Source organism: Zonotrichia albicollis, chromosome 23 (assembly GCF_047830755.1).
Source record: "Zonotrichia albicollis isolate bZonAlb1 chromosome 23, bZonAlb1.hap1, whole genome shotgun sequence".
NCBI lineage: Eukaryota > Metazoa > Chordata > Aves > Passeriformes > Passerellidae > Zonotrichia > Zonotrichia albicollis.
This window is the reverse complement of record NC_133841.1, coordinates 2,256,680-2,282,426: the sequence shown is the minus strand read 5'-3', so window position 1 is coordinate 2,282,426 and position 25,747 is coordinate 2,256,680. Positions and strand designations below refer to the sequence as shown.

Below are 25,747 nucleotides of genomic sequence, written 5' to 3'. Positions count from 1 at the left end.
CAGAGAGCCCTGGGTGGGGGGGGGCTGTGGGTGCCCCCCCATCCCCATTGCAGCCCCCACACTGCTGCTGCTGCTGCTGCTGTTTTTAGAGCAGCACACGGAGCTCACATGGAGCTCACAGGTAGGGGAGGAGCTGCAGCCGCCCCCGCACCCCCCCCACCCCCAAACCCCCCCCCCCTGCACCCCCAAAATGGAGCAAAGTCTCTGCTTAAGGCAAATCCCGCGCTGGCTCCGCCCGGAGCTGCAGCTTGGGGAAAGAAGGAAGGAGGGAAGGAAGGAAGGAATGAGGGGGCTCAGCCGGAGCCAGGGGGGTTTGGGGGTGTCACAAATTGTGCCTTGAGGCGCTGAGCCTGGCACAGGGCTCAGCTGGGACATGGGCACCTCCTCTGCCCCCTCTTCCTCAGGGAACTGGGGAGCAGGGACAGCAAAAGGGGGGTGCCACTGACAGCGATCTGGGGGTGCCACTGACAGCGATCTGGGGGTGCCAGTCACACCAACCTGGGGGTGCCACTGACAGCGATCTGGGGGTGCCACTGACAGCGATCTGGGGGTGCCAGTCACACCAAGCTGAGGGGTGCCAGTGATTGCAATCTGGGGGTGCCAGTGAGAGCAATCTGGGGGTGCCACTGACACCAATCTGGGGTGCCAGTCACAGCAATCTTGGTGTGCAAGTGACACCAATCTGGGGGTGCCAGTCACACCAATCTAGGGTGCCACTGACACCAATCTGGGGGTGACAGTGACACCAATCTGGGGGTGCCACTGACAGCGATCTGGGGGTGCCACTGACACCAATCTGGGGATCTCAGTGACACCAATCTGGGGGTGCCAGTCACACCAACCTGGGGGTGCCAATGACACCAATCTGGGGGTACCACTGACAGCAATCTGAGGATCTCAGTGACACCAATCTGGGGGTGCCAGCTGAGCCCCCAACCTGATTTTGGGGAGGGGGGACCCTGCCCAGCCCCCAGGGCAGGGATTTGGCACAGAACAGTCGGGTCCAAGCCCACCTGAGCATTGGTGGGAGGAGAGGCTGAGCCCCCCTGGCTGGTATTGAGGGGACCCCTCCTTGCCTGGGGGGTGCAGGCTCCTGTCCCCATGGCCAGAGAGGGCCAGAATGTCCTCAGGGCTTGGGCAGAGCTTGGCCCAGAGAGCAGAGAAGGTTCTGGAAGGTTCTCAGGGCTTGGAGCAGAGCTCGGCCACGCGCTGGCGCAGGTGGAAGGCGAACTCGAACATGGTGGCAGCCAGGCTCTGGTGGATCAGGTACCTGGGCAGGCGACCCTGGGGACACAGGACAGGGACACGAGGCCCTGAGGGACCATTTGGAGCTGGGGATTGTCCCCATCTCACCCTAGGGGGCTGCAGGGACACAGAGCCATGGATGAGGGCTGGGGGTTGGTGCCGTCCTGCTCCAGGGTCTTCCAGGGTTTGGGGCTGGGGGCTGCACCCAGCCTGGCCTGGGGGGCTCCAGGGGCAGAGGTGAGGGCTGGGCTGGGGGATGTCCCCTGTCCCATCATCCCATCCTGTTCCAGGGGTGCAGGAGCCAGGAATGAGGGTTAGGACTGGGCTCTATCCCCCAATAAACCCCATCCCACCCCTCCCCAGAGGGATCCAGGAGCCATGAATGAATATTGGGATTGGGCTCTGCCCCCATCCCATCACTTTCCACCCCATCTTTTCCCATCCCAGAAGGATCCAGGGATGCAGGAGCCATGAATGAGGGTTGGGATTGGGCTCTGCCCCCATCCCATCACTTCCCACCCCATCTTTTTCCATCCCAGAAGGATCCAGGAGCCATGAATGCGGGTTGGGACTGAGCTCTGCCCCCATCTCACCCCATCCTGTCCCATCCCATCCTATTCTAGGGATGCAGGAGCCACGAATGAAGGTTGGTACTGGGATCTGCCCCCATCCCACCCCACCCTAGAGGGATCCAGGGATGCAGGAGCCACGAATTAGGGTTGGGACTGCCTCTATCCCATCCTGCCCATCCCAACCCAGAGGGATCCAGGAGCCATGAATGAAGGTTGGGATTGGGCTCTGCCCCCATCCCATTACTTCCCACCCCATCTTCTCCCATCCCAGAAGGATCCAGGGGTGCAGGAGCCATGAATGAGGGCTGGTACTGGGATCTGCCCCCATCCCACCCCACCCTAGAGGGATCCAGGGATGCAGGAGCCACGAATTAGGGTTGGGATTGGGCTCTGCCCCCACCCCAACCCTTCCCACCCCATTTTGTCCCATCCCAGAAGGATCCAGGGATGCAGGAGCCACAAATTAGGATTGGGGCTGCCCCTATCCCTTCCTACCCCATTCTGTCCCACCCCAGAGAGATCCAGAAGCCATGAATGAGGGTTGGGATTGGGCTCTGCCCCCATCCCATCACCTCCCACCCCATTTTGTCCCACTCCAGAGGGATCCAGGGGTGCAGGAGCCATGAATGAAGGTTGGGATTGGGCTCTGCCCCCATCCCATCACTCACTTCCCACCCCATCCCATCCCATTCCAGGGATGCAGGAGCCACGAATGAGGTTTGGGGCTGCCCCCATCCCTTCCCACCCCATTCTGTCCCACCCCAGAGAGATCCAGGAGCCATGAATGAAGGTTGGGATTGGGCTCTGCCCCCATCCTATCACTCACTTCCCACCCCATCTTTTCCCATCCCATTCCAGGGATGCAGGAGCCATGAATGAGGGTTGGGGCTGCCCCTATCCCTTCCCACCCCATCCTGTCCCACCCCAGGGCTGCAGAGGCACCGCTGGGCGGAGCTGCAGCTCCCGGGCAGCTCCGATCCCATCCCATCCCATCCCATCCGGGGGAGGAACTGCAGCAACGCGCTCGGATTCCTCTAAAAAAGCCCTGCACGACTCACCCCCCTCCGCCTCGGCCTCGGCTCCGAGGTGGGAGATCCACGAAAAAAATAATAAAAATAATAATCCTTGGCTCTGGAGGGGAGGAGGGAGCTGAGGCAGGGCTGGGAATGCTCCAGGGGCAGAGAGGGATGAGTGGAGAACGATCCTGAGGGTCAGGCAGGCACAGGACATGGGATTGGGGTGCTCCAGCACCCCAGATCTTTTCCTGGAGGGGAGTTTTCCCTCTGGAGGGGGGGTTTTCCCTCTGGAGGGGGGGGGGGTTTATCTCTGGAGCAGGTTTTCCCTCTGGAGCAGGTTTTCCCTCGGATCAGGCGCAGGGAAAGTGCGAGGCCGCTGTCCCAGGGTCCATTTCACACACACAAACACACACGTGTAGGATGCTCCCACCCCCGAGGAGCAGGAAGGGATGAACCACGGGCTATAAATACTCGCCCAGGGCCGAAGGGAAGAGCCAGGAGCTGCCCAGGGGTCTGGCAGGGCTGGCAGAGCCCCTGGGGAAGGCGCTGGGAGCACTTGGGGGTTATTAATAGCTCGGCATTCCTTCCACGGCGGAGGCGGTGCCGGCACAAGCACAAGGACAAGGAAACTCTTTTCTTCCCCAGCCCCATCACGGGGGGGGTTTGTTATCCATCCCCCTGCCCCAAAACCGTGCTGGGCACCGGATCCAGGGGAGGAAAACACCCCTGGGGGGGAGGAAAACACCCCTGGGCACAACAGGGTGGGCACGATCTGCTCTTGGAGCTTCCCAAACCTTTTCCCAAAGCGTTTGGCTGCGCTCAGGGGGAGGGGAAGGGGCCGTGGGAGGGGAGGGGAGGGGAGAGGAGGGGGCAGCAGCGCTGCAGCACAGCCGAGGGATGGATGGATGGATGGATGAATGAATGGAGCCTTTGTGCTGCTGAGGCAGCGCTGTTACCACGCCAACCCTCGGCGGAGGAAGGAACGGAGCCAGCTCAGCTCCCGTTCCCGTTCCCGCCCTGTCCCGGTCCCTCCGTGACACCGGCAAGGACAGGCAGCTCCACAAATAGCTCCGGAGCTGGGGCAGCTCGTTTTCCCCACGGTGAGGGAGGATTTTGGGGGGTCTGGAGCAGGGAATTGCCCTCCAGCACAAAAGTTGACTCAAAGTGGGTTTGGTCAGCAAGGAGGATTAAAAACTCCTCTCACCCCATCCTGCACTCAGAACTGAAACCCCTGAGAGAGACCTGAAATAAGGAAAAGCTTCCCAAAGTCTCACTGAGGGAAAGGAGGGAGATTTTGGAGGAGTTTAACCCCTCAGTTGCCAAACCTGAGTCCCTTCAGGGGCCCCTTGTGTGGCTGCTGGGATGCTGGAGCAGAGCCTTGGGCTGTGCTGGGGATGGGGCTCAGCTGCCTCACCCAGGAACTGCCTTTTACCTTCAGATCCGTGTTGAGAATCCAGATGAAGGTGCAGACCTTGGCATTGCTGGGACATTTCAGCACGATGAATCCTCCAGGTCCATTCTCACCCCTGTGCAGGAAAAGCCGAGAGGGTCGGGCTGGAATTGTGCCTGGCATTCTCTGTGGATGCACCACGTGGAGCTGAGCCTGGCAGCAAAACCCAGAGCCCAGAGGGGCAGGAGCAGATGCTGGGAGCCTGGGAAGGTGTGTGCCTTGGCTCCAGGTGCACGAGCCAGCACGGCAGGGCAGCTTTCCCACAGGTGCCTTGGCAGTGCCCGTGCCAGGGCTGCTGGTGGAGCAGCAGCTCTGCCTCTGCACTGTGCCAGCTGCTCCTCATGGGAAGCTTTCCCAAGAGGTCCCAAGAAGCTCTGTGTGCTCAGGACAGGCTCAGCTCTTGTCACTCCAGCCCCCAGATCTTTCTCAGCACCATCTGATCTGTCTCTGAGACGGGAGCTGTGCACACACAGCCCAAATACAGATTTCCCTTCCCTCTTCAGAACACTCTATTTTTGCTGTGTGCCTTCCTTAAAGGATTTTTCCAGGCCCTGAAGTCCCCCAGTTCCTAAATAGACTCAGGCAGCTCCAACAGCTCTGAGATAAAATGTCAATTACTTTAACCAGATTATTGAGAAAACCGAAGTCAGAGTGTGCAGCAGCACAGCTGGGCCCTGGCAGGAACAAGGAGTCCTTGTCTGATGAGCCTGACCCTGCTGGGATCCATCACCAGCCTTTCCCTTTGGAGGGGGAGAGACCAAAGCCCTGCTGAGATTTTGGGAGCTGCTCCATCCTCCTTTCATCCCTCAATGCCTCAAATTCAGTTTATGAGGAGCAAAAGGCATGTGAGAGGCTCAGAGCCACATCCAGCTGTTTACTGCCCCTCAGAAAATCCTGTTTGGGAATTAAGTGTTACATAAACAGGATGTGGGACTGGGAGAGAGTTTGTTACTGGTCAGCACCTCCACTCCCCTGAGCTGGGAAACGCCCCAGCAGCGCTGACAGCACAGAGAGTTTCTCAAACAAAGGGAGACGAACAAGGGAAGCGAGGTTCAGGCTTCACAAATAGCTCAGCTTCCTGCAAATCCTGCCAGCAAGGCAGCAGGGCTTGCAGTGAAGCTTGGAGCTCTGGAGAAATGCGTGATCCCAGCTGAAAAAGCAGCACCTGCCTCTCACCTGACGTACTTGGAGAGCGGAGGCTTCAGGCTGTGCGTGGTCGACATCCCTGAGGACACGTACCTGTCCCTCCTCCTCTCGATCCGACGCACGTTCACGAAATCCCTGAGCAAAGAAAGGCCTCAAAAACACACCAGGGATGTGGAGGGTGGGGGCAGATCCCTCTCTTTGGGCTGCTGGGAGAGGCTGTGGCAGGGCTGTGTCAACACAGGGAGGCACAGCCAAGATATCTGGGAGCCTGACCGAGTGAGGTTTGCAGCTTTGAAAATGCTGCCAGGAGGAAATTTCAGGGGCTGTCCACCCTTGGGAGCGTTACCTGCACGGCCAACCAGCCCTACCACGGTGACCCAGCAGCTCAGAGCATTCCCAGAGGGGTCTCCCCGTGGTTTGGGGGGTGTTTAGGGGCAGTGTGGGATGAACTGACCTTGGGGACACCACCCCGCCAGCAGCTCCGGCCGCCACGTCGTACGAGACGATCGTGTTGTCCTCAACCCGCTGCAAGATCTGGAGAAAGGCAGGGGAAACAAATGAAAAGAAGGGAGATTTTGCTGAGATTGTGCCTCCAAGCCTGCACACCAAGAGGATACAGCCCCTGCCATAAATCAGCACTGGGATTGGATCTTTAGGGGCAGAAGGTGACGAGTGGTGCATGCGTGGATTCATCTCCTGAGTTCCACTCCACAAGGACCCCCAGCAGGTCTGGCTCAGCCTGGGCCTCTGTCCCTGCCCAACTCTCTCAAAAGAAGGGAGATTTGCTCAGATTGTGCCTCCAAGCCTGCACACCAAGAGGCCACAGCCCCTCCCCTAAATCAGCACTGACCTTTTGGGCTGGAGCGCAATGCGCGGTTTGTGCGTGGGTTCATCTCCTGAGTTTTTGGGGGGCACAGGTGTCACCTCCAGCTCCTTCCACAAGGCTCAGAACCCCCCCTCAGCAGGTCTGGCTCAGCCCTGGCCCCCATCCCTGCCCACCTCTCTCAAAAGAAGGGAGATTTGCTCAGATTGTGCCTCCAAGCCTGCACACCAAGAGGATACAGCCCTAAATCAGCACCGATCTTTTGGGCCGAGCTGTGGGTGCATGGGTTCATCTCCTGAGTTTTTGGGGGGCACAGGGGTCACCTCCAGCTCCTTCCACAAGGCTCAGACCCTTCCCCAGCAGGTCTGGCTCAGCCCTGGCCCCCGTCCCTGCCCACCTCTCTCAAAAGAAGGGAGATTTGCTCAGATTGTGCCTCCAAGCCTGCACATGCCAAAAAGATACAGCCCCTCCCTTAAATCAGCAACAATCTTTTGGACCAGGGAAGCGGTTTGTGCGTGGGTTCATTTCCCGAGTTTTTGGGGGGCACAGGGGTCACCTCCAGCTCCTTACATGAGGCTCAGACCCTTCCCCAGCAGGTCTGGCTCAGCCCTGGCCCCTGTCCCTGCCCACCTCTCTCAAAAGAAGGGAGATTTGCTCACATTGTGCCTCCAAGCATGCACACCAAGGGGATACAGCCCTAAATCAGCACCGATCTTTTGGGCCAAGCTGTGGGTGCGTGGGTTCATCTCCTGAGTTTTTGGGGGGCACAGGTGTCACCTCCAGCTCCTTCCATGAGGTTTACACACCCTCCACAGCAGGTCTGGCTCAGCCCTGGCCCCTGTCCCTGCCCACTTCTCTCAAAAGAAGGGAGATTTGCTCACATTGTGCCTCCAAGCACCGATCTTTCGGGGCAGAGGGCAATGAGTGTTTTGTGCGTGTGTTCATCTCCTGAGTTTTTGGGGGGCACAGGTACCTCCAGCTCCTTCCACAAGGCTCAGACCCTTCCCCAGCAGGTCTGGCTCAGCCCTGGCCCCTGTCCCTGCCCACCTCTCGGGCTCTTGGCCGGGCCCAGGCGTGCAGCCGGCTGGAGCGCACGGATGAGCGGCGCAGATTTAACGCCTCGGTGCCTGGGATCCAGCTCGGCTCCAGCCCTGCCAGCAGCCTGTGCTGGAAGGGGAAGCTCCAGCTCTCAACGCTCCAAGGAGCTCCTGTGATTAAGCCATCTTTGTCCAGCACGCTCACCTGGCAAGCTGCCACTGTTCTGTTCCACAGGATCATCTTCTCGGGCTGCAGAATCACCTCCTGGTAAACCATTTCAGGGGAGCACTGCAGGAAAGCCTGAGGACACAGCCAGAGCAGTCAGCCAGCCCCTCTGCTCCCCTTGGGGGGGTTATTTTTAAGGAAAACAGGGTAAAACACAAAGGACAAGTGGGAATGCAGGTGAGGGGAGGGGTGAGGGCAGCCTGGCTCCGCTGCATGCAAAACCATGGCTGTCACCTCTCTGTCCCAGAGCTCCCAGGGGAGCACACGTGAGGTCAGAGAGGACACACAGACCTCAGGATTTGGCAGTCACTGAGCTCTGCCTGTCTCTCTGCCTGTCTCCCATCCTCATCAGCTCCCCATTGCTTCGTGAAGTTGCATTTTTGACTGTTTTGGTTTTTTTTCCCCCAAGCCATTCCAAGCTCCAGCACGCACAGCATCCATTCCATTCCCCCCCGATCCCCACGGGAGCAGGGGATCTTCAGAGGCAAACAGCTCATGCAGCAAAGTGGGACCATCCAGCTTTTGCTGGTGAGCACAGAGCTGCTCCACTGGCAGCTCCTGCCAGCGAGGCAACATATGCACTGGAACAAAGAAAAGCCACGGCAGCACCGACGCTTCATTAAAACGTGATTCCCAGCCAAGGCACTCCAGCCTGGGAGAGGGCACAGAGCAAGGCACTTCTGAGCTGCTCTGCCCGGTGCCAGGCAGCAGCAGAGGCACACTCAGCCCTGGCCTTGCTGGCAATTAGTTCCAATTAGCCTCCTTGGTCAGATTAGTCCGAGATGCTGAGGTTGGAAGCGAGTCTTGCAGTCACCTGCTCCCGATTCTACCAGTGCAGTCTGGGGCCTTGGATATTTACTGGGGAGTTTGTCTGCTGGCCAAGGGGTTTTCCTGGAGAGATTCCCCAGTGTTGTTCATCTGTCTCAAGCACAGGGAGCGTGTTCTGCAGCCTGAGCTGTGCTGAAAGCTGAGCTGTGCCTCTCCCCCCATGCCAAAGACAGCAAGGAATGGGCCCGAGGATGTTCTCACCTTTAAAATAAAGGTCTTGCCGTGGAAAGGGATTTCAAAAGTGTAAACAACATCACCAAAGTCCTGTGCAAGAGATGAGAAAGTTGTGGTTTTATCAGTAAAAAGGGATTGTGTCTGTTTAGGGTGAAGTTTGAGGCTCCTGTCACCCCCTGCTCCCCACACCAAGCAGCACAGAAACCACCCCAGGCACATTTCACTTGGCCGTGCCTAAATTTCCATCAACAAAACAATATCCAGAGAGGCAGCAGGGATGAGACAGAAAAAGAATCCACCCCGTGCCAGGCTGCAAACCCCACGTCAAGGTCACATTCTCTTTGTAGCAGCACTGGGGTGCAAAAAGGGGGTTTTGCTGCCAGAGCTGCTGGTGTTACCTATGGCTGAGAGGAGCCTCCCTGGAGGGGCTGGGCAGATGAAAACCTTTCATCGTTAGCCCTGTGTTAAACTCTGATTAGTCTATTTAAATCCATCCCCCTTTGGAAAAAGAAAACAATCTGCCCAGCTAGTTTGGCATCAGACAAAGGATCACTTGACAGGGGAATTTGAAACAGCAGATGAGACAGCAGTTTGCAGGATTCACACCCTCCAGTTGTCTCTGAACTTTGTGAAACAAGGTTGGGTTTGGGGGGCAAACCCTTCCTCTTTCTCTCCACTCTTCAGGGAGAAAAAAGAGCTCTGTGCACCCCAGAAAAGTCTGGAGTTGGCAGAGCCACATCCCAAATTTACACTGCAGGTTCCAGGTGAGGGGAAGGGGGACACCAGTGGCTTTGGAGAGCCCCACATGGGCCAAATCTCCAGTTTGGGCCCCCAGCAGGCTCAAAGCCACCTGGCCGTGGAGCAAGGGCAGGATTTGAGCTGTAGGACCAACATTGCCCTGCTCTGCATCCCAAAGGTGACCTGGCCACCCCTGCCCACCCTCTGGACAGAGGGAGGAGGGAAAAGCCCTCTCCTGTCAAACTGCAAGGCAATTAAAGGTCTAATTAAATAAGAGGGGGATTTTACATTTAACTGAACTGGAATAGATTCCTAATTCAATCAGGTAATTGTAACGCTTGTTAATTTTTCATGGCACAAGGAGGTTTCCAAAGCCTCGTTTGTCCTGGTTTTTGCTAAGCCATCCATGCCCTCTGCCAGCTGGGGAGGGAAAAAAAAAACACCACACTTGCATTGTTTTTCTCAAACTTCCAGTTCTCCTCCTGAGCGAGGATTTGGTCCACAACCTCCATGGCCTCTTTGCCTTGTCGGACATACTCCTTTTCCTGAGGAAAAAAAGAGGATTTTACCTTTAGATTTCATTAGCTGGGTGTGCAGGAAGCTTGAGGAGTGTGTGTGTGTGAGGCTGCTCCCCCCTCCCAGGGCTGGCAGAGGGAAAGGGGATCAGAAATCTCTTAATTTGGGTCACAGAGGCCTCATTTTGGAGCTCCAAGTCACGCTCCCCGCCCTGGCTGGGATCCACACACCAGCTGCTCCCGATGGCTCCTGCCTTACAGGAAGGTTTCCAGCAGGAAAAGGGCTCTGGGATATGCAGTTTCCTTCCTGGAGGAGCCACAACAGGAGCAGGATCTCTTGGAAAAGGGCACAAAACTTGTGCCCAGCCAGGTTTTGGGGCAACACCTCAAGCCAAGGGGACAGGTGAGGTGATGCCCATCCCAGAATGACCAAAGGATCAGGGATGGAAGGGGAAGGGAAAGGGACAGACAGATCCCTGTGGGATGCTGCAGGGAGAGCACACAGCTCTGGGGAAGGGGAAGGGACAGACAGATCCCTGTGGGATGCTGCAGGGAGAGCACACAGCCCTGGGGAAGGGGAAGGGAAAGGGACAGACAGATCCCTGTGGGATGCTGCAGGGAGAGCACACAGCCCTGGGGAAGGGGAAGGGACAGACAGAACAGGTCCCTGTGGGATGCTGCAGGGAGAGCACACAGCTCTGGGGAAGGGGGACAAAGCTGGGGGGCTCAGATGACCCCTCCTGGGTGGTGGCACAGAGAGGGCTCAGCCAGAGTCCCCAGAGCTGAAGGGTTTGAATGGGGGAGCAGCAAAACCTGACTGGGGAGCCCCAGATCAGCTGGAGCTGAGGGAAGGGCCAGGCCCTGTTTACCTGAGTTGTCAAGGCCTTCCTCCCCACACCTTCCTCATCAGACTCGTTGTCTGAGCCTAAGGGGAAGCACCAATTAACTCAGAGTTAATCAACACCCCACAGGTACCACCTCCCTTCCTTTGGGTGATCCCTCATCCAGCAGGAAGGGCTCTCAGTGAGGATGATTCCATCTCCCTGCTTGGCTCTGCAGAGGGCTGAGCTCATCCTGGGGGTCAGCTACACTGGGACAACTGCTCCAGAGGGCTGAGTTTGTCCTGTGTGTCAGCTACACTGGTTTTAGAGGGCTGAGCTCATTCTGGGTGTCAGCTGTACCTGGAACAGTGTTCCAGAGGGCTGAGCTCATTCTGGGTGTCAGCTACACTGGTTTTAGAGGGCTGAGCTCATCCCAGGTGTCAGCTGTACCTGGAACAGTGTTCCAGAGGGCTGAGCTCATTCTGGGTGTCAGCTACACTGGGACAACTGCTCCAGAGGGCTGAGCTTGTCCTGGCTGTCAGCTGTACCAGGAACAGTGTTCCAGAGGGCTGAGCTTGTCCCAGGTGTCAGCTACACTGGTTTTAGAGGGCTGAGCTCACTCTGGGTGTCAGCTGTACCTGGAACAGTGTTCCAGAGGGCTGAGCTCATCCTGGGGGTCAGCTACACTGGTTTTACAGGGCTGAGCTCATCCTGGGGGTCAGCTACACTGGGACAACTATTCCAGAGGGCTGAGCTCATTCTGGGTGTCAGCTGTACCAGGAACAGTGTTCCAGGGGGCTGAGCTCATCCCTGTGTCACCTACACTGGGACAACTATTCCAGAGGGCTGAGCTTGTCCTGGGTGTCAGCTACACTGGTTTTAGAGGGCTGAGCTCATTCTGGGTGTCAGCTGTACCTGGAACAGTGTTCCAGAGGGCTGAGCTCATTCTGGGTGTCAGCTACACTGGTTTTAGAGGGCTGAGCTCACTCTGGGTGTCAGCTGTACCAGGAACAGTGTTCCAGAGGGCTGAGCTCATTCTGGGTGTCAGCTGTACCAGGAACAGTGTTCCAGAGGGCTGAGCTCATTCTGGGTGTCACCTACACTGGGACAACTATTCCAGAGGGCTGAGCTTGTCCTGAGTGTCAGCTACACCAAAAAAAGTATTCCAGAGGGCTGAGTTCATCCCTGTGTCAGCTACACTGGGACAACTGCTCTGGAGAGCTGGGCTCATCCTGGGTGTCAGCAACACTGGGAAAAATAAAAATGTTCCAGAGGGCTGAGCTCATCCTGGGTGTCATTTACACCAGGAAAAGTGTTCCAGAAGGCTGAGCTCATCCCAGGGGTCAGCTACACGGGGACAACTATTCCAGAGAGCTGGGCTCATCCTGGGTATCAGCTACACTGGGACAACTATTCCAGAGGGCTGGGCTCATCCTGGGTATCAGCTACACTGGGACAGCTATTCCAGAGAGCTGGGCTCATCCTGGGTATCAGCTACACTGGGACAGCTATTCCAGAGAGCTGGGCTCATCCTCGGTATCAGCTACACTGGGACAGCTATTCCAGAGAGCTGGGCTCATCCTGGGTATCAGCTACACTGGGACAGCTATTCCAGAGGGCTGAGCTCATCCCAGGTGTCAGGCACAGCAGGACAATCCCACTGAGATGTCCCCCTGCCACGCCAGGAGCTCTCCAGTGCCACCAGCCCTGATCGCCACCCCAGGGCAGCATTTCCAAGCACACAGCTCAGAGCATTTAATCCCAAGCCCAGGCTGGCACCAATATGAAGGTGCCACGTGGAGAGTGTGGCAGTGCCACCCCTGCCCAGGTGCAGGCACTGAGAGGGGACCCTGTTTTTCAGTGTCAGACTCTGCCAAGGCTGGGATAACGAGGCAGAGCTCTGGACAGAGATGATGGAGGTGAGGAATTCCATGCTGGGATGAGCTTGGGAAGTGAGGTGATGGCACAGGTGACCTTACCTGCAAAGGACTCAGGTGGGGAGTAGAACTGTCCCTCGGAGAGGGCTCTGGGGTACAGCAGAGGCCTCGAGGCTGCAGCCTGGGCTGCCAGGAACCCTGGGGATGGGAGCACAGGGATTTAACCCCTGGCAGGCTGTGGGACCCCAGCCCTGCCAAAACACCCTCTTGTTTTTGCCATGTCTTTTGCCACTGACAGCAGCCAGCCTCAGCTCCTGTTTGCCTCAGCTTTTGTCTGAGATGTTTTATCTGCCCCGGAGATCAATGGGCTCTTCTGCCTGTCAAATAATCCAAAGGCGATTAAGCATCTAATTAAATAAGAGCTTCCCCTGGAAGCAATTTGGAACCTGAGCCTAATCCAATAGAGGCATTAAACACTTGATCATTTTTCAATTTAAAGCCTCCTTGCAAGACCCAAACATCCTCTGGTGCTTTCCAGTCAGAGCATTTCTGATTGAGCCCAGCCTGACAAATGTTGTCCCTCTCAAGTTTGGTGTCACTTCCCAGCCAGTGACTCCTGGGAGAGGGACAAAGCTCCCTAGAAGGACCCTGGAAGCCACAGGGTGATGTGTGAAGCATGAGGTCAGCCCCAATCTCTGCTCGGTGTGACCTCAGAGACCACAGAATTTCACACCCCATCATTCACCCCGTGCCACAGAATGTGTCTGGGACTCCAGCAGCCCCTCTGGAAAGGGCTCCAGCCAGATCCAAACACAGATATCAGGGACAGGGAATCCAACACTCTGCCTGGCATTTGCCTCCCTGTTTCCAAACACTTTTTCTCCAGCACGTCTGGCTGCAGGATTCAGCCATTGGGAAATCTGGCACATTTTTCTCCCCTCAATTAAAAGATGCTTTTTATAATCTGGTATTTTCTACCCCTGAAGGGACTTGTTGACCATAACAGATCTGAGTCAGGCACTTCCCATCCCTGCCAGCCTTTCCCAGAAATGTCAGATCAAGGTGCTGCCAGAACAGGCCTGGTTGGATTTGTCCAACTCTTCCCAGAGAGGAGCAAAAATACTCACATCGTTCCTCTTCTGCTTCCTGAGTTAGCACTTTAAAATCCAGGAACCAGGTCTCCAGCCAAGCAATGACAAATGAGACAATGGGAAGTAAATACCCAAAAGCCCCTTTGGTCAGAAGCTGTGTGGAAAGAACAGAAAACCCCAGGGAATGACCCAAACAGGGAATAAAACATCACTGAGAAATCACAACGCGACTTTCAGGGAAACCAACCTCGGAGAGGATGACCTTGACAATCAGGAAGGCACTGGACACCAGTGTGGTGACCTGAAAATGAAAGTGGACAGAGCTCAGATGCCTGAGAAGCCAAGGAGGAGAGGGAGAAGCCCCAGAGGAGAGGCTGGGCTGGCTCCTTACCGCGATGACCCACCAGTGGCGCAGGCGCAGAACGGCGTAGCCCAGGAGCAGCACCAGAAACCGAAACAGAGCCAAGAGCTGCAACAACAAACACCCAGCAACACCAGTCAGCACTGCCCCTGGCCCTCTGCCAGCTGCTGGCAGGGCAGGGACACAGGGACAGGTGCCAACCTCTGGGTCAAAGCTGCGCCATTCACTGAGGTGGGCAAGGCGAGAGGCCAGAGCCTCCCGGCCCCACTGAGCTCTGCAGGAGGCTGAGATACTCACAAAGATATCAAAGAATGAAGTCTTGAATTTGTAGTTGATGATTTCATCCTTCAGGTTCTCCTTGATGCCCACCTTGGTCTGAGGGAGACAAGGAAGCAGGAAGCTGGTAAGAAACTGATGGGAGAAGGAGCTGAGCAGTGCTCGGGGTTATGGCCAGGTCAGGGAATAGAAATGGTCCCACAGATCCAGTGTGGGCTCCTCTGGCAGCACAGCACCAGGGAGGATCCCATGGCACATTTCCTGCCTGGATTGAGCCCTGGGATTCACACCAGGAGCGTGAGTGGGGCAGGAGGGACATTAAATACCTTTAGATAGGGCAGGAGGGACAGTGAACACCTTTAGGTGAGACAGGAGGGACATTGAACACCTTTAGAAGGGCAGGAGGGACATTGAACACCTTTAGGTGGGACATTGAACACCTTTAGGTGGGACAGGAGGGACATTGAACACCTTTAGAAGAGCAGGAAGGACATTGAACACCTTTAGGTGGGACATTAAACACCTTTAGGTGGGACAGGAGGGACACTGAACACCTTTAGGTGGGACATTAAACACCTTTAGGTGGGACAGGAAGGACATTGAACACCTTTAGGTGGGACATTGAACACCTTTAGGTGGGACAGGAGGGACACTGAACACCTTTAGGTGGGACAGGAGGGACATTGAACACCTTTAGGTGGGACAGGAGGGACATTGAACACCTTTAGGTGGTGCAGGAGGGACACTGAACACCTTTAGGTGGGACACTGAACACCTTTAGAAGGGCAGGAAGGACATTGAACACCTTTAGGTGGGACAGGAGGGACATTGAACACCTTTAGGTGGGACATTAAACACCTTTAGAAGAGCAGAAGAGACACTGAACACCTTTAGGAGGGACATTGGACACCTTTAGGTGGGACAGGAGGGACATTGAACACCTTTAGGTGGTGCAGGAGGGACACTGAACACCTTTAGGTGGGACACTGAACACCTTTAGGTGGGACAGGAGGGACATTAAACCCCTTTAAGTGAGGATTTCCAACACCCAAATCCTTGGCTCAGCACAGCCAGTGCCACCAGTCCCTGCCCACCTCATCCAGATTCCAGAGGAATGGGAGAAAAAAATGGAAAAAAAAAATGGAAAACCACAGGAAAAATGTTCCTCAGGAACCTTCACTAACACACTGAACATCTTCCTGTGGGGGCTGCCAGGGTCTGTGAGGAGCTGGGGGGGATTTAAAAAGCAAAGCACTGAGGGGTCCCTTCTCCCTCCAGCTGCCTTCCCACAGCTCACAGCAGTGCTCCAGGAAATCTGAGGGAAGAAAGGAAACAGCAGGATCAAACATGCTGGAAAAAGGGAAGAGAGAGAAGAGGAGGATGCACAGCCCAGGCTGCAAGAGGCAAAACCACCCTGGGATTGCCAGCAGTGTGGAAAAAACTCATCCTGAGATAACGCAGGGTCTGACAGCCCTGCTCCTGTGGCCACCATAAATCCTGGGAGGCTGGAATGGCTGTCTGGGAGGAAGTGCAGGGCTCAGGTAACTGGAACAAATGCTTCACCTTTAGGCTATGGCCCTGGATGGAGCCCAGCTGGCTGGGAGCTGGCAGAGGCAGCAGCTGCTGGAGCTGGGGCCAGTCCTTGGCAAGCCAGGCTGGCCTAGCACTCCAAGGGCAGCACTGGGAAAGGATCCCTGTGGGTCAGGGCTTCAAACCCAGGGGCAGAGAGGCAAAAACAGGGGGGAGAAGCTGGGCTGTGGCCACAGGACTTGGGGCAGCTTGGCTGAGTGGCCACCAAAATCCTCCTTTCCCCTTCTGAGGCTCCATGGGATGCTGCAGGAAGGAAGGGAAAGATTTGGGTGAGGATTTTTGGGAAGTGTTTTGGCTGAGTGGCCACCAAAATCCTCTTCCCCCCGTGTGGCTCCATGGGATGCTGCAGAGAGGAAGGAAAATATTTGGGTGATGATTTTTGGGGGTGTTTCTGGTGGATGAGCTGTGAGGAATAAACTGGTGGTGCCAATCCCTTCAACACTGGGATTGGGAAGGGATCCCTCCCAGTCTGGGATATATAATTATAAAACAAAGGGGCAAAATATAAATATAAATATAAATATAATATAATATAATATAATATAATATAATATAATATAATATAATATAATATAATATAATATAATATAATATAATATAATATAATATAATATAATATAATATAATATTATATAAACCTATATATATAATATACACAATATATATATACACCTATATATACCTATATATACACCTAATATATACCGAATATATATATCTAATATATACCTATAAATATAATATATACCTATAAATATAACTAATAATATAAAGATATAAATATAAATAGAAAATATGAAATAGAAAATATGAAATAGAAAATATAAAATAGAAATTATAAATATATTTCTAAATATAAATATAGAAACAAAGGGGCAAAAAGAGGGGGGTGAAGCTGGGCTGTGCTTTGCTGAGTGACCACCAAGAGCCTCATCCCCACATCCTCCACAGGATGCTGCAGGAAGGATGAAGCACTTTGAGGGGTGTTTTCAGCTCAAACACAGGCAGATGAAGCACCTGAGGCATCTCAGAGCACCCAGCCTGCACAATTACAGTTTGCTTTTAACGAGGGGCAAATTGCTGGGCTTATCTCCCAGCGAAAGGAAATAATAAAAAGGAACCAAAAAAAAAAGGAAAAAAGAAAAGGCATTAGTCATGATATCAAAGCTGCTCTAATGGATTTAAATATGCAGCATTTCAGCTCAGGGGCCCAAATATCAGCACTTAGTCACTCATTAATGGCTACCTGCAGCACCCACACTCAGCATCACCCTGGTGACCGAGCCAGGATTATCTCCTGGGGGCTGCAATCTGGAATTGCAGCAGCTCCGGGGGACAGGAACGGGACAAGGGCAGGGGGCTGGGGTCCAAAGGGGGCGGGCAGGACACCATCGGCACGGCTGGAATGCTGGCTGGGAAATGGTTTTTCCTAAAAGGGGTGGGGAGCAGGGGGGGCTCTGAGCAGGGTCCGGGCAGTGTGTTGAGTGCAGACAGGCAGAGATAAGGAGGGCAGAGAGATAAGAGCAGCAGCAGGATGCGGTGCTGATAAAATGCAGCCCTAGAGCTCAAGGGGGTTCTTTCTATCTGTTCATCTCGGTGTTCCAGGGGAGGACATGGAGTACCTGAAACCAGCCAGGGCCGGTTCAGGGAGAAATCAAAACAAAATATAGCCCAGGGAGGGATTTGGACTTGGTGGGACTGAGGTAAATAAACTGGATTTGCCCTGTTATTGCAACACAGAGCAAACAGAGCAGCCTGTGAGCTGCTCTGGAGAGAAGCAAACCACTCACAGCCCCCTCAACAGTCCCTTGGGAGGTGGAGCAGCACCTCCAGCTTCCCAAAGCTGAGATTAGCAGCAGAATTTTGGGATCAAAGCCCCTGGAGGATCCTCCCCTGCTCCTCTGACAACACTGCAGCAGCGAACCCAGGGGAGCAGGAGGGGAATTTGGTGATTCCAGAGGCCCTGGATCTTGTTACAGCCCAACAAAGGGAGGTGTTAACAACCCTGGGCAGCCCCGGGGCAGGAAACGAGCTGGACTTTAGTTGATATTAAAGAACAGCGGCTCCTTGGCCAGCGCTGGGAACAGCAAACAAAGATCTGTCCCAGGAGTGCTGGAACAGAGCAATTAACGCAGGGAACCGAGTTGAAAAAGGGCAAAGATTCCCGGCTTTGCTTCCTCCGACTCACATTGAGCTCGATGATCCACAGCAGGGAGATGAAGAGCAGGTCGAAGGTGACGAAGAGGCAGAAGGTTCTCCTCACATCCGAGATGGCTTTTCTCTTCTCCGGGGAGAGGAAATAAGGGGAAAAGCCCTGGCTCTGCGAGAGGGAGGAGCTGATGGAGGCGATGGCGGGGAGGCTTCGTTCCAGGTCGTGCTGCAGCTCCGGGGGCTTGCTCATCCTCCGGGGACATGGGCCACCTGCAGGACACACCGAGGGCTTGTCACAGCCTGCTCCTGTCCTGAGAATCCCAGGAAATCAGAGAAATCACCCCTGGCACAGGGAGAGCAGAGCAGCTGTGACCGTCCCTAGATCCATGGAAGTACCCAAGGCCAGGTTGGATGGAGCTTGGAGCAACCTGGGATAGTGGAAAGTGTCCCCCTGCCATGGTAGGGGTGGGAATGGATGAGATTTAATATTAATTTATATTAAAGAATATGTATTTCCATGCTTTAATGCCATGGTAGTAGGAAAAGGGGCTGCAAAGCCCATGGAGATACAAAGGCAGCATGGAAAGGAGCTGCAAACCCCATGAAAATGGTGTGGAAGAAGAAAAAGGGATCCCAAACCCCATGAAAATGTAGTGGAAGATGAAAAAGGGATCCCAAACCCCATGGAAACACTCTGGATACAAGAAAGGAGCTGCAAACTCCATGAAAATGTTGTGGAAGATGAAAAAGGGGCTTCAAACCCCACGAAAATGTTGTGGAGGAAGAAAAAGGGGCCTCAAACCCCATGGAGACACTGTGGACACAGGAAAGGAGCTGCAAACACCATGAAAATGTTGTGGAAGAAGAAAAAGGGAACCCAAACCCCATGAAAATGTTGTAGAAGATGAAAAAGGGAACCCAAACCCCATGGAGACACTCTGGATACAAGAAAGGAGCTGCAAACTCCATGAAAATGTTGTGGAGGAAGAAAAAGGAGCCCTAAACTCCACAAAAATGGTGTGGAGGAAGAAAAAGGGGCCTCAAACCCCATGGAGACACTGTGGACACAGGAAAAAGGGTCTGAGGATGTGTTGGGAGCACTCCCTGAAATCACGGAGCCATCCATCCCACCCTTCCCTCTGCAGGGAAGGCAAAGCTCAGGAGTTGGGCATCCCATGGGAACAGATCCCAGCCTGCACAGCCAGGAAAGAGCCCTGGGGCTGATGGGCCAGGCAGAGCAGCAGGGAAGGAGCTGCTCTGTGTCCCAGTGTGACAGAAGGAGCTGCTCCATCTCCAAGGAGCGGGGAAGGAGCTGCTCCATGTTCCAGGGGCAGGGAAGGAGCTGCTCTGTGCTCCAGGGGAAGAGGGCAGCAGGGAAGGAAGGAAGAAGCTGCTCCATCTTCCAGGGGCAGGGAAGGAACTGCTCAGTGTCTCAGAGGCGGGAGGGCAGCAAAGAAGGAGCTGCTCCATCTCCAAGGGACAAAAGAGGAGCTGCCTCTTGTCCCAGTGTTAGGGAAGAAGCTGCCCCATGTCCCAGGGCCAGGAAGGCTGCAGGGAAGGAGCTGCTCTGTGTCCCAGGGGCAGGGAAGGAGCTGCCCCGTGTTCCAGGAGCAGGGAAGGAGGTGTTCCATGTTCCAGGGGCAGGAAAGGAGCTGCCTCGTGTCCCAGTGTTAGGGAAGAAGATGCTCCATGTCCCAGGGGCAGAAGGGCAGCAGGGAAGGAGGGAAGGAGCTGCTCCATGTTCCAGGGCCAGGGAGGCTGCAGGAAAGGATCTGCTCCATGTTCCAGGGGCAGGGAAGGAGCTGCTCCATGTTCCAGGGGCAGAAGAGCAGCAGGAAAGGAGCAGCTCTGTGTCCTAGGGATAGAAAAGGAGCTGCCTCGTGTCCCAGTGTTAGGGAAGAAGATGCTCCATGTCCCAGGAGCAGAAGGGCAGCAGGGAAGGAGAGAAGGAGCTGCTCCATGTCTCAGGGACAGGGAAGGAGCTGCTCTGTGTTCCAGGAGCAGGGAAGGAACTGCTCCATGTTCCAAGGCAGAAAGGCAGCAGGGAAAGGAGGGAAGGAGCTGCTCCATGTTCCAGGGGCAGAGAGACAGCAGGGAAGGAGCTGCTCCATCTCCCAGGGGTAGGGAAGGAGTTGCTCAGTGTCTCAGGGGCAGGAGGGCAGCAGGGAAGGAGAGAAGGAGCTGCTCCATGTCTCAGGGACAGGGAAGGAGCTGCTCTGTGTCCCAGGAGGAGGGAAGGAGCTGCTCAGTGTCTCAGGGGCAGGAGGGCAGCAGGGAAGGAGCTGCTCTGTGTCCCAGGGGCAGGAAAGGAGCTGCTCCATGTCCTAGGGACAGAAAAGGAGCTGCCTCGTGTCCCAGTGTTAGGGAAGAAGATGCTCCATGTCCCAGGGGCAGGAGGGCAGCAGGGAAGGAGCTGCTCTGTGTCCCAGTGTTAGGGAAGGAGCTGCTCCATCTCCCAGGAGCAGGAGGCTGCAGGAAGGAGGAGCTGCCCCGTGTTGGGGAGGAGCTGTCCCGTGCCCAGCCCCGCCTGGCAGTGCCGGGCACACGATCCCAGCACGGGTCAGGTGTTGGAAGGCCGGCGCTGTTTTCCTGCAGCCCTGCCAACCATTGTGCTGGGATTTTTCCTCTCCGTCAGCGCAGCACAAGGAGGCCCCTGTGGGAAGGGAGGGTGACAGGCTGGGGACACAAACACAGAACAGGTTGGGCCAGGGATCTGTCACCTCCAAGTCACCCACGGCCACAAACTCCTTCACTGCTCAAGGATGTTGCCAAAAAAATCCCCCTGGATTGCTCTTGGCAGTTCTGGGCCTGCTGGGAAGAACCAGGGAGGTTTGAAAGCAGTGAGGTTTGAAAGCAGTGAGGTTTAAACCAGTGAGATTAGAAAGCAGTGAGGTTTAAACCAGTGAGGTTTAAACCAGTGAGATTTGAACCAGTGAGATTTGAAACCAGTGAGATTTGAAAGCAGTGAGGTTTAAACCAGTGAGATTTGAAAGCAGTGAGGTTTAAAAGCAGTGAGGTTTAAACCAGTGAGGTCTAAACCAGTGAGGTTTAAAAGCAGTGAGCTTTAAACCAGGGAGGTTTAAACCAGTGAGATTTGAAAGCAGTGAGGTTTAAACCAGGGAGATTTGAAAGCAGTGAGCTTTAAAATCCCACTGGTGACACCCAGCAGGCTGCAGAGTCCACGGAAAAAGGAAAAATGTCACGAGGCTGTGCCCAGATCTGTGGGGAGTGTAAATCCCACGGGATGTGCAGCCAGCCAGGAGCACCTGCAGGAGCTGAGCACAGCCCAGTTTGGCCCAGTTTGGGCCAGTTTGGATCCCCGAGCCAGCGGTTTTTGCGTTGTGCTGGGGCTGGGAAGGGAACAAAGCTGGACTCCTGTCAAATCCCGGTTGTTCCCTCTCCGAGGAGCTCGGGAAGGAGTGGAATCCTTGTCACTTCGGATCAGGCACTCCCTGCGCCGGGCCTGGCTGGAAGTGACAAAAGTTGGGGACATCTGTGAGGGATAAATAATGGATCCCCCCTGGCCGGGGCCGCCGCCGCCTCCTCCTCCCCTCCTACAGCGCTTTGCACTTAGGCAGCCCCGCCCCGACTTTCAGAGCGCTTTAAAATCACCCGGAGAGTGATTTTAAAGGCATCATCATCACTCCAGGGATGCCAGGAGGGGTCACAGTGAGGTGCTGGGACACGGCAGGACATGGGGACAGCACACCAGAGCACGCTGGTGCAGCTCATCACCAACCCCAGCCTTGCCAAGGGGGTTCGGGCTGTTTGGGACGCTCCCAAAGCATCCAATTCCTGAGGGAAAAAAATCTGAATTATGGGGGAAAACAGGAATGTGTGAATCCCAGACAAACCCCCCCTGTTCAGTGGAGCTGCTGAGAGCTCAGAGCAGGGGCTGGGTGTGAGGGAACGTGCCTGTTCCTGGGTGACACATGAATTATTGAGCTCTGCTCCATTATGCATTCCAGCATCCTCCACATGCCAGGCTCTGCTCCCCAGGAATGAGGGATGGGAGGGGAGGGAAAAGCCCCAAGCTGTGCCAGGAGAGGGGCAGGGTGGGCACCAGGGGGGTTCATCCACTGGAAGGACAATGGGGGCTCTGCAGGCATTGTCAGAAATGGTGTGGAGGTGGCGCTTGGGGACAGGGGTGACACTGAAGGCTGTGAGTGACAGATCTTCAGCCATGGCAGGGCTGGGGATCCTGGAGGGCTTTTCCAGCCTGAGTGATCCCAGGAGTGCATCCCAAACACTGCTGGGGGGCACCATGGGTGACAAATCACAGCCCTGGGGACATTGTGTGAGATAGATCACAGCCTGGGGACACCATGGGTGACAAATCACAGCCCTGGGGACATTGTGTGAGATAGATCACAGCCTGGGGACACCATGAGTGACAGACACAGCCCTGGGGACACCCCGAGTGACAAATCACAGCCTGGGGGACATTGTGTGAGGCAGATACAGCCCTGGGGACACCACAAGTGACAAATCACCCCAAGAGACAGATCACAGCCCTGGGGACACCTCGAGTGACAGATCATAGCCCAGGGGACATTGTGTGAGGCAGATACAGCCTGGGGGGACACCCCGAGTGACAGATCACAGCCTGGGGACACCCCAAGTGAGAAATCACAGCCCTGGGGGACACCATGGGTGACAAATCACAGCCCAAGGGGACACCCCAAGTGACAAATCACAGGCCTGGGGACACCCCAAGTGACAGATCACAGCCCTGGGGACACCACAAGTGACAGATCATAGCTCTGGGGACATTTTGGGTGACAGATCACACCCAGTGGACACCCCAGGTGACAGACCAGTGCCACCACCCTAAAATCCCATCAGCCCAGTGCCACCAGCAGCCCTGAGCCATCATCATCATCCCAGTGCCACCATCCTAAACCATCACCAATGCAGTGCCAGCACCCCAAAACCCTGTCAGCCCAGTGCCACCACCTCAAAACCTCATCAGCTCAGTGCCACCACCCTAAACCACCATTAATCCAGTGCCAGCACCCCAAAACTGTCAGCCCAGTGCCACCATCATCACAATGCCACCACAGCTCAGTGCCACCACCCCAAAACCCTGTCAGCCCAGTGCCACTACCCTAAACCATCATCAATCCAGTGCCAGCACCCCAAAACTCCATCAGCACAATGCCACCACAGCCCAGTGCCACCATAGCTCAGTGCCACCACCTTAAACCATCATCAATCCAGTTCCAGCACCCCAAAACCCTGTCAGCCAGTGCCAGCACCCCAAAACCACATCCATCATCAGCCCAGTGCCACCACAACGCAGTGCCACCACCCTAAACCATCACCAATCCAGTGCCAGCACCCCAAAACCCCGTTAGCCCGGTTCCAGCAGCACACTGGCCACCAAAACACCCCCGGTGGCAGTGCCAAGGCACGTGCCAGCCCTGTCACCCCAATCCCTGTGCCAGCCCTCCCTGAGCCCTTCGTTAATGAGCCAGCTCCCTCTGAGCTTCTCCCACCCCGTGACTCCACTTCTCCTTCCTCGCTTCCCCCCGGCTCATGTGACAGCTCCTGCTGTCCCCTCTGCTGTCCCCTCTGCTGGGGACACCCCCAGGGGGACCCCAAAATCCCTGAGCTGGAGGAGCAGAGGGATGGGGACCCCCCTGGGGTGTCTGAGCCCCTGGAAAACACCAAAACAAAATGGCAATTTTAACCCAGATACCGAAACTAAAACCAAAAAATAAACTGGGGCAAAGCATGGGGGAAGGGTTGGTTCGGGACAAAGTGGGGACATGGGGACCCCTGGGGGGGGGACAATAAGACCTTGGGGGGGACACTGAGACCCCCAGGAACCCGTTCCCTCCAGGAGAACACCAAGAGACCCCCAGGAGGATAATGAGACCCTGGGGATACACCAAGACCTCAGGAGGACACTGAGACCCCCAAGAAGACACTGAGACACCCCCAGGAACCTGTTCCCCCTAGGAGGACACCAAGAGAGCCCCAGGAGGACAATGAGACCTCTGGGAGGACACTGAGACCCCTAGGAGGACACCAGGACCCCCAAGAGGACACTGAGACCCCAGGAGGACACTGAGACCCTCAGGAACCTGTTCCCTCCAGGAGGACCCCAAGACACCCCAGAAGGACACCAGGACCCCCAAGAGGACACTGAGACCCCAAGAGGACACCGAGACCCCTGGGAGGACAATAAGACCCCAGGGGGACACTGAGACCCCCAGGAACCTGTTCCCTCCAGGAGGACCCCAAGACACCCCAGAAGGACACCAAGACCCCCAGAAGGACACCAAGACCCCTCAGGAATCTGTTCCCCCCTGGCACTGCAGGGAACCTCAGGAAAAGCAGCTTTGCCCCAGAGCCAGCTGTGGGATCCTCTATTTCCCCTAAAAGCTCTGGGGTGACATTTGGGGCTCCCCTCACTACGCCCCAAAGGCAGCAGGAGGCACAGCCCAGCCCAGCCCAACATTTGGGGGTTTTGGGGCTGGGAGCCCCCAGTTCTGGGGGTTGGGATCGGGATTGGGGTTGGATTTAGGTCAGGATTTCAGCCAGGATTTGGGCTGGGTTTGGGTCGGGATTTGGGATGGGTTTGGGATGGGTTTGGGGCTGGATTTGGGTCAGGATTTTGGTTGGGATTTGGGCTGGATTGGGGCTGGACTTGGGCTGGGATTTGGGTCGGGATGTGGGGCTGGATTTGAGTTGGAATTTTGGCTGGGATGTGGGGCTGGATTGGGGTTGGATTGGGTCGGGATGTGAGACTGGATTTGGGGCTGGATTTGGGTCAGGATTTTGGTTGGGATTTGGGCTGGATTTGGGGTTGGACTTGGGTTAGGATTTCGGACAGGATGTGGGGCTGGGATGTGGGTCCCAGATTTGCGCTGGATTTGGGATGGGTTTGGGGCTGGATTTGGGTTGGATGTGGGTCCGGATTTGGGCTGGATTTGGGATGGGTTTGGGGCTGGATTTGGGATGGGTTTGGGGCTGGATTTGGGTTGGATGTGGGTTCGGATTTGGGCTGGATTTGGGATGGGTTTGGGGCTGGATTTGGGATGGGTTTGGGGCTGGATTTGGGTTGGATGTGGGTTCGGATTTGGGCTGGATTTGGGTTGGATGTGGGTCCGGATTTGGGCTGGATTTGGGTCGGGATGCGGGGCTGGGAATCCAAACCGTCCCCGGGTGGTCCCGGCGCTTCCTCCACCTGCCCGGAGCCGCGGGAAGAGCCCGAGACCCCCGCACCGACCCAGCCCGGGACCCTCGCACCGACCCAGCCCCGCTCGGGGTCTCTCTCCCGGGGCTGCCGGGACCCCGTGGAGCGGAGAATAACGGGACCGGTGTCGGGACCCCAGCGGCTGCCCGAGGCCTCCCCAAGCCGTGAGGCCCGGTGCCGGTAACCGGACGTGAGGCCAGGACTCGCCGTGCCAGCCCCGTCCCGTCCCGCTCCCACCGGTGGCTCCGCTACCGGGAGCGGCACCGAGGCTGCGCCAGCGGAGCCCGGCACCGACAGGGCCAGGAATGGAGCGGAGCCCGCCGCGAATTGTCCCCGTGTCCCCCCCGCCGTGTGTCCCTCCCTTGGTACCTCCCGGTGCCGGTGCCGGGTCCGGGTCCCGCCGGCCGCCGCTTCCGGGCCCGCCGCCACCTCTGACCCCGGAAGGGAAACTCCAGAGTGAGGCTGCGCCGGCAGCGACCATTGCTGGCCGTGGGGGGGACCCGGGAGAGACCATTCATAGTGGGAGGGGGGGTCAGTGGGGCTGGGAGAGATCATTCACGGCGGGAGGGGGGGGGTCAGTGGGGCTGGGTGAGACCATTTCTCACG

General features: G+C 56.0%; 1 protein-coding gene across 1 annotated transcript; it reads right to left on the bottom strand.

Moving 5' to 3' along the window:
- Positions 1 to 545: 545 nt before the first annotated feature.
- Positions 546 to 25,663, bottom strand: STARD3 (StAR related lipid transfer domain containing 3). Its single transcript, XM_074557468.1, has 15 exons — positions 25,511 to 25,663; positions 17,975 to 18,207; positions 14,218 to 14,295; positions 13,951 to 14,028; positions 13,807 to 13,860; positions 13,596 to 13,713; positions 12,571 to 12,666; positions 10,640 to 10,695; positions 9,708 to 9,800; positions 8,545 to 8,607; positions 7,495 to 7,590; positions 5,884 to 5,963; positions 5,460 to 5,564; positions 4,266 to 4,359; positions 546 to 1,284 (listed from the first exon to the last, which is right to left on the bottom strand). Exons 1-15 carry the CDS (start codon positions 25,653 to 25,655, stop codon positions 1,180 to 1,182), a joined length of 1,494 nt encoding a protein of 497 aa, XP_074413569.1. The 5' UTR covers positions 25,656 to 25,663; the 3' UTR covers positions 546 to 1,179.
- Between the last annotated feature and the right edge of the window lie 84 nt (positions 25,664 to 25,747).